The sequence below is a fragment of the Ctenocephalides felis genome, unplaced genomic scaffold (genome assembly GCF_003426905.1).
Source record: "Ctenocephalides felis isolate EL2017-DRISC unplaced genomic scaffold, ASM342690v1 CF-g0.4_SCAFFOLD_03571, whole genome shotgun sequence".
In the NCBI taxonomy this organism is placed as follows: domain Eukaryota; kingdom Metazoa; phylum Arthropoda; class Insecta; order Siphonaptera; family Pulicidae; genus Ctenocephalides; species Ctenocephalides felis.
In genome coordinates this window covers 45,494,039-45,503,241 of record NW_020539725.1, presented here as the reverse complement: position 1 = coordinate 45,503,241, position 9,203 = coordinate 45,494,039, and the positions used below count along the sequence as shown (strand labels likewise).

General features: G+C 30.0%; 1 protein-coding gene across 1 annotated transcript in view; it reads left to right on the top strand.

Annotated features, from left to right (window-relative positions):
* The window catches only part of LOC113386132 (fasciculation and elongation protein zeta-2-like), a 7,281-nt gene extending 1,528 nt beyond the window's left edge, over positions 1-5,753 (top strand). Inside the window, exons 2-3 of the mRNA XM_026623934.1 lie at positions 3,198-3,349; positions 5,661-5,753. Of these exons, the coding sequence (XP_026479719.1) occupies positions 3,198-3,349; positions 5,661-5,743 (235 nt within the window). The 3' untranslated portion in view covers positions 5,744-5,753. The remainder of the gene's footprint in view (positions 1-3,197; positions 3,350-5,660) is intronic.
* Positions 5,754-9,203: the final 3,450 nt, after the last annotated feature.

The window sequence follows — 9,203 nt, the reverse complement described above, 5'->3', positions numbered from 1 at the left end:
TCAGTAAAGCTATTAAAGACTACAGCTATTGTATTTAAAAATTACAAGTTTTACTTAAAAAAACCTAAAAATAAAATAACCAAAGTTAACTCAAAGTCGAAGCAAAGTTCGGAGGTCGCCTATAGGCGAGTGCAAACAAGTCATGTGGATGTCGCCTATAGGCGACATTCGTAGCGAAAAGGTACATTCTAGAGATGGGCTTATCATATCCGAAGCCGGATCGTTTAGGATTTGACTCCGCTTCAGAGAGGAGTTATATCCACTTAACAACTCTAACACTCCTGGATTAACATAATACTTGACACAAATGTGTTCTCTAGTGTGTTGTTAACATATCTCAGGACTTTGGAAATAGTTCAAACATTTTTGTTCATTTTATTATGATAATTACTATTTCATGCATTTCAATATGCATACAAATCTCAAAATTGACAAAAACTTGGAATCAAAATCAATTTTGTAATTAGTTTTGAAGAGAAAATATAGAATTCTTTGAATATGTTCATTTTATATGAAAATAATGCAGTGAACCTTATATATGAAATATGAACAAATCTTTGTGTATAATATTTTCACAAAAATAACACCTCACATTCTTTTATTTTCTTTTGATAATTAATTATACATCAGGTAGTTTTATTAGCATACTATTACTTTTACACAATTATAAAATCATAATTGTATAAAAGTATAATATAATACTAAATATTTTTTAGCTGGTTGTATACCATTGAAAGAGCTCATTTTTGGACAATCATTATCGTACACATAATATAGAATACAAAATAACATTATTTTGGTACATTATATACTTCTAAAGTGCTAAAACTGGCTGTGAGACGAGAAAAAAACAACTTTTTTCGACCCAAATCTTTGTATTAGTAAAAAATCTCAAGCAAATATCTGCACATGTTAACAAATTTAGTACCTGTTTAAGGAAGTCGGATATGACAAATCCTGTGAGACAACTCCACTCGGATTCACTCCGAGGGAGGAGTTGTATCCGAGTGAGTTACCCATCTCTAGTACATACATATTTAGTACATTTTATATCTAAAAAATACCTTAGTTGATTAATTTGTTCCTTATATGAGCATATTATTATCAACAGTGGCGGCGCTAGACCATTCGTGGGCGTCGGCGAAATTCGTTTGCGAGGCCCCCCTTTTTTGCCAGTTGCAAATTGACTAGTGGTACATGGCATCGTGCCTTAAGGCAAATTGCTGAAACTTTTCGTGCCGCAATTTAAATTTTGAAAGCTTTAAAAAAATTGAAAAGTGAAAGAAATTGACTTTTTTTAATTTGAAATATTTTGTTGAAAATTTCGAACTTTTTTCCAAAGCAATCACGTTGTGTTAGCTGCTTAGAGACGAAATATCGAAGCGCGTAAACACCGCGTTGCAGTCTAACTTAACTCACTATTAATTAAAATCTTTATAAAATATCTGATAATTTGATGTGCATATGCCAAATGGCCCTTGTTGTGCTTTTTACTGGATTCCAAAACCGCTAGACCTGCCTTCCTAAAAATGTAATCAGTTTGGCACTTTTGCCCCGTATCTTCAAAACGGCTTATCCTGCCTTTGCCAAAAACTAATCAGCACGTCTTCTTACCTTCAATACATGTCAAATGTTTTCTGAATTTTTCAAATTGGTTGATCCATGTTCGTGAAATCGTCGACGAAAATTTGCCAAGATGTTCAGAAATCTTTGAAGATATATAAAAATTTTTGTTTTAGATTTTTTTGCGATTACTATAACTGTATATGAGATTTATTTTTAATCAGATAAATACACCAATTGAAATAGACAAAAATTGCACAAGTTGAAATAAACAAACTCTTCGGCAAAAATGGTTTGTTGTCCAGCTATTAAAAAAGCACTAAAATTAAATAATTATCGCGAAAAAGTTTCCTTTTTCCCAACCATTTGATTAGCAAATTTTATGTTTTTCGATCATTATGAATAAAAAATGGTTGGAAATCACCGACTTAATAACTAATTAGACAAAATTTTGCAATCTGCAAGTGATTAATTAGATTTAAAAAATCTATGTTCATACTAATTTGAGTGCACAAATCCGCACATCACATAGTAGGTACACATGGTCTAAAAGCTCGTCCCATTATTCTAAAATTTAATGATTTTTTATAATTAATCATTTATCGTAGTTCCATAAAATTTATGTTAGATGATACTAACAAGTTTTTTTTGAAAAAAGATTTTACAATAAATTACGAACAAACTGTGCGGTCGATCTTGAGGAAAAACAATTCAGCACGATCGCCAACTGAAAACTTTCGATCAGTTTTTGAATTTTTAAAATTGGTTCAAAAATGTCAAAATGTCGTTTTTAAGACGCTTTATTTTTTTGTCGCCGACATCAGAGCAGATCAACCGATTTAAAGGATTTAAAAAACATTCGATTCGTGTTGATAAATTCTCAAAGGCAGGTTTAGCGGTTCCGGAGATACAAAAAAAGTTTAAATGGTTATCAATTTTATTTGAAAGAACTAATCATCCCAATAGAATGTTTAAAAAAATATATTGCTTGTGTTGACGGTGTGAAACAATGATTAGTTTGAAATTAACAGTTTTTGTTATTATCTCATTGTTATTTCTCATTGATCAATTTTTATTGATCATTGATTACTTTTATTCCTCGAATATTTAATTACTGTTTCGATACGTTAAGATTCCCACTCGTATGTATTTCCAAAGAGAACGATGATTTACATAGTGCTCACATAAGAAATACACAAATATTAACAACCGGAGAATTAGCACGCGCGAAGTTGTTTAGATTTAATAATCTATAGTGTTGACAGACGATATTAGATAATGTCCATGAAAGATAAGAGAGTAAAATGAGTGCCTGTAAACCACTAATCACCTTTTTTATTCGCACATCCGTATGAAAATTAACTAAATTTTAAATAATTAAATTTTTCCGGGGCCTCTTGCGAGGCCCCCCCAGGCGCGAGGCCGTCGGCGGCCGCCGACACCGCCGACGCCTAGCGCCGCTACTGATTATCAATTACACCACATCTTCATTTTTGACGCCCTCCCAAATGATATTTTTTTTAAGAAACACGTGTTATAAAAATGTATTGTGCTTGAGAAAGTTATACATTAGATTTTTTGTAATTAAGATTTTGAAAATGATACATTTATTAATTAAAACTTATATTTTTTAGGAGGCAGCATCATGTAGAACGTAAACGTAACAACGGCGGTGCTCCAGGTACGCAAAGGACCTCTATGCAATCAAAATATTTGACAACCGTGATTCCGTACCACGCCGAAGCTGGCACACCTGACAATCGCGCGCTCAGCGTACTCATCAAAAGTAAGTACATTTCAAATTTATCGATTACTTATTTCGATTCGCTTATTTAAATTTTTAGCTATTTTTATTGCCACCACGGTACATACTCACCCCGTTATTGGGTGAAGGTTAGCTGTATACACAATTTGGTCTAAAAGTGTTTGATCGTGTTCCCATACAGAATTGGCTTCATCTTGGTATTTAAATGATTGATGCCATTTTATAGATTTTTGCGAAAAAATCCGATATACTAATTTTCAACTCCCTAGCCCGTCATTTGGCCGAAATATCATTGAAAATATGCGAAAGTGGTCCTGTTCGCGCCAGAACCTCGTTAAATGTCGCCTCTGGCAATCCTGAATGAAAAAGAGTTTGGATATAATCGCTAATCATGCGGGTGAACAGGGTCTCGCGGTCTCGCTTGTCACGTACGCCATTTCACTTGTTTTCCGTATGAGTTTTGTTGAATTTTCCGAGTGTTCGATGTTATTTGTGTGAATAAATACGTTATTAATCGCAGCCAGTATTTCTTATTATGCTTCTGGAGTCAATTTCTACCTTAGTATCCATTCCTTATAGCGATCTGAGAATTTCAGACTTCAAGCCACCATCCGACTGGGCCGCCAGCCAAGCAGAGAACGAGTATTTTTCCTTAATATATTTAGTTATACAAAATCATCGGAATAGCTATTGAGTCAAATTCAATTAGCTATTCCGAAGGGGTCTAACCAACCCCCATCCGTAACAGGCCCCTTTTTTCAGAATCACTTTTTGTCACAACTGTAAAAGATATCGACAAACAAATAACGGATGTTGTGGACTATATTATTAATAACAAATATTGTTGAAAAATTATTTTTTATTCTATAAACAAGTGAAAAAATGTGTCTATTTCAAACTTTCGGGTCGTGTGATTGTTTGGACTAATATTTAATTAGCATCGTTAGAAAGGCTATTCATTTTTCTTATGTTATCCCAAATTTAATTTTAGTCCATGTGGTAGAACACATTCAAAAGTTATGTGCTTGTTTACAGTTGTGACAAAAAGTGACTCTGAAAAAAGGGGCCACTTTTGCAAATTTTCAATGATATCTCGGCCAATTGATGAGCTACTGAATTCAAAATTGGTATACCGAATTTTTTCGAAAAAATCTATGAAATGGTATCAAAATCATTTAAATACCAGGATGGGGCCAATTCTATATGGAAACATGACCAAACCCTTTACTTCTCGGTAGGAGTTGAACTCGGTTTCAAGATCATATAATTTACTAAATTAAGTATTTCTGTAGAAGGAATCTAAAACGAGTAACTTGTTAAGCATCAATATGCTTAACTTTATTCATTTTTATTATCCATAAACGTTAACTATTATAAAACTAATGGTTTCTATCTATGAATTTTAACGATCAGAGCGTTTATTTTGAAATTTATTTCAAAATTCAAAGAATTTAATTAACGCTTTGGAACAAATGATAGAAACTTTAAAGTTTAATGCAAGTTTATTGAGAATATTTAGAAATAATAAGAACAAATAAAATAAAATTTATATATGCTTATAAAAATGCATATGTAAATATTGTTATATTTGTTATGCTAACTCTAAAGTATTTTCTGACAATGAGTAATTTTATTACGATTTTAATGTCAAGCCTTAACTTTAATTACACAGGTCCAAAAATGTTGTCTGCAGTAGGTGTACAGCATATGTTTTATAATAAAAAAAATTGAAAAAAAAACGACAGATTCTTTGATCGAGTGATTTTCTGCATGATGATTAAAATCTTATTTTCTTTCGATTTCTGTCTCGTTTTACCTTAAGTTGCTATTTAATTTCACTTACGTAATTTATTGAGTTTATTTTGTATAATTCAGCAGTAATTTGCACTTATTTACTACATAATGCTTTTGGCAAATTTGCAATTGAATATTTGAAAATGTTCTTGTTAATTACTGCTGTATTATACAAAAAAACTCAATAGTTCATTTAAGTAAAACTTAATAGTCATTTGAGGTACTAAGGACCAAGAAATTACATAAAATATAAGGTTTCATTCAAGGTTCAGCATAAAATATCATGCTGAACAATTACTAGATTGGACCTCTGCCGTTTTTGTCATTTTTCTCAATTTTTTGTAGTTTGACCCCCAATTTTAACTTCGAATTCGTGTTCAGCGGTAAAAACTACATTGGAAAACATATGTTGCGCATCCAATACAGACAACTTCTTTCGTGGACCTGTGTAATTATAGATTGAAATTACTCGTCAAATTATTGATATTCAGTCATTAAAATTTTGATTGATAATATTTTTAATATTATTTCTTCTCAGTTTTGAAAGCCATCAATGAAGACAGCCCTACCGTACCCACCCTGCTCACAGATTACATTCTGAAGGTTCTTTGTCCAACATAAATTTTGCTATCAAGCCGCTAAATAATATAAGTTATAGAAAAACGTTTTAAAGTTTTGAACAAAACAAGTTTTAAAACTTAGGATTAATGTAATATTTTATGACCATCATCACATTTTTAAAATAATGCATTTTTGGCAGCTTATGTTCAGCATACTTATTCAAAAATTTTACTTATCAATTTATTCAAATATATTTTTTCTGAGAATATAATTAACATGAGTACAAAGAAGATTCTATATAAAAAATATCTACTTATCTATGCAATTAAACACATCACATAAGAAGAATAAAAATTTAAATATTAAATAATTTTGGCGTCAGAATGTTTTCATCATAAATATTACAATTAGCTTTAATATTCCTTAGTCAAAAGTTTGATAAGGACTGCTTTGCTGTGTTATTTTTAATTAAGTTATATATGTACAAATATTTAAGTAGTTTTTCTCAAATTTTATTTATAAGTTATTTGCAGTCGTAATTTATATCTGGTATGTGTGAGATGCATTTATTCGCATCAAGTATGTTCTATTTCGTAATTCTATTACAAAGAAAATATTTTTCTGATAAATAATGTATGGTGCATTGTGTATTATTTATTATGAAAAGTAGGCAAATTTTCGATATTGCGACGATATTTTAATGCGATTATCTTTTATTTTTCAATTTATACATATTTCTTTGAAATTAATCAAGGAATGAAAAAATGAGTTGCAACAGTAACAATTTGCGTATTTTGATTATCCGTTCTTGTGCATGTATTGAATTAGACTACTTGCACAGTTTAGCAAAGTTCGAAATACAAAAATAATTTGAATGGTTAATAATTATAGTCTACTCAAAATAATAATTTTTAATAATAATTTGTATTATAAACAAAATACAAAAATACAAGTAATTATTTACAGCAAATGTTATAAAGTTTTTTGGCATAAATTAATTAAATTACTGATTTTTATACAACTCATTTTTTTAATGATTGATTATTATCATTCACTTTTACTCATATAGTGCAAGTTAAGATAATGCTAAATAAATAAATATATATAACAGATATTAAATAAAATATATTTAATAAAAATGTCTTTCAAAACGCTAATTAAAAATATGTGAGCTTTGGCACTCATTATAAAATAAATTATGCAAAGAATATTGATGCATGATGCTATAAATATGTGATGTTATTGAAAATATAAGATTTTAACATATAATCCAAATGTCACTTTAATTAAAAACTTGTAAAAATAATCGGTACGATTCAGTTGTTTCTAATTGTGTAATCAATCAGTGAAGCTAGGAATTAGGCTATTGACTTTCTGATTTTATCTAAATGAATATAGAAAAGAAAGATTTATTTATTCTATAAATTGGTTAGCCATGTTAAGCGTAATTACATAATTGTAATGGTAATATTACATAAAATTGCTCAAACGACCGTTTTCATACCTTTATTATAATCATTATTTATCAAAATCAATTTTAGTGTTTTATTATTATATCTAATTTTCATGTTTGCAATTCTTGAGCAAGGGCAATTCTATTTATTCCTGATTTAGATTTTAAATTTGATTGTACATATTTTCGAAAATTTTAATTTTAAGTAAGTTAGTTTTATGTAATTATTGTAAATTTATATGTATATTTTAATTTATATTTATTACATGATAAAATAACATTGACAAGTTTACATTTGTATATTTGATATAGTATATATTAAATGTCACTAAATAATAAGAAAAGCTGTATGTGCCATAGGTGCTATATATTATATGTGAATCTCTTGCCCAGTTGTACAGATAATTGTTTCTGCAAAAATAATTTTGGTTATATTGTTTTTTTTCTCAGGTAATTTATTTAAGAAGGTTTATAAAATAGATATTTAGCAATAATAAATATATATATGTGCAATTTTTGTTATCATCAATGTAATATATTTTATTATAATCACATGCTATTTATAAAATAAAGGAAGGCTTATCGAAAAGTTAGACTTATAACATTAATAATGCGGGATTATTACCTTCAAGCAGAATCATAGTTTTTACTCCTGAATCTAGTCAATGTAGTAAAAAATTATTGCTCGACGAATCACTGAAAAAGTTGATAAAATTCTTAAAAAATTATAGCAAGATAAGTAAATCAGCTTTGTCGATATTAGGAGGGTACTAGCCATTGATCAGAAAATTATTTTGAACCAATTATATAAAGCTAAGTACAAAAGGAAGCTCAATGTATGGATCTTCATGAGTTGGACGCGAAGATGCAGTAATGGCAGTAATGGCAGTATGTTTTTAATAGCTCTTTTCAAACTTATATAAATTAATTGAAACAAATTGATAGTATGATATTCCCAGAATAGGTGTATACAAATTGTATCTTTATGTGAAAATCAATGCAGGTATTTAGGTCAAATAAAGCAAATTTCCAAATTAAAAAAAATTTTGGACGCGAAGAACTTAGACCGAATCAACGTCTGCGATACTTAGACCGAATCAACGGCTGCTGAAATGCATTGAAATCGAACCATTTCTGAAACATTTAATAACTGGTAAGAAAATGTAGCTACTTTTTATCTAGATAATATACGACAATCGGAGTCGAAATAAATCATAGATCAGTGAAGATGAGCGACGACAAACGTTTACAAGTCAGGAATGATACTAAGAAAGGTGATGCTGTCTTTGTGGTGGGACTAGAAGGTAATTGTCAATCGTGATCTTGATCTTGACCAGTTGGTCAGACCATTAATTATGAATCCAACTGTAAATAAATAGAAAGATTGAGCCAGACAATTGAAAGAAAGCGTCCTTAATTGAAGATATTGTCTTCCATTATGACAAAGCCCGACCATACACTTATTTGATCACCTGCCAAAATTTGCGAAAGCTTAGTTGACAAATTTTTATGCATCCACCGTGTACTCCAGACATAGCACCCTCCGACTATTTCCGATCTCTGCAAAACTATCTTAATGGAATTAATCTGATTTCGAAAAAAGCGCTTGGTTCAGTTTTTCAACTAGAAACCACAGAGGTTCTTCACCGGTGGCATCATGGATCCACTAGAAAAATAGCGAAACTTTGTTGATAAATAATATACTATTTAATACATATACTACTATACATATTTAATTTGGATAAATATATTTTCACCCTATAAAAAATCTTTGATTTTCACTAAATAAACGAAACGAACTTACTACTACTTGACCCAATACTAGGATTAGGTTCAAAAAAATTTTTGGCAAAATAGCGACTGTTTGAAAAAAAATTCTTAACGCTTTTTTGAGTTTCTGGATTTTTCGTTTAGATAGTAAAAATTGAAATTCGTGGAGGAGGCTAGTATATACTACAGTGAAGTCTATGAAGAAGATTCTCTGAAACTTTCAAAAGTTAATCGGCCCAGTAGAAATCGAGAAATCGTGTACATCGGATTGAAAAAGAGAGTTTAGAGAAAAACGCG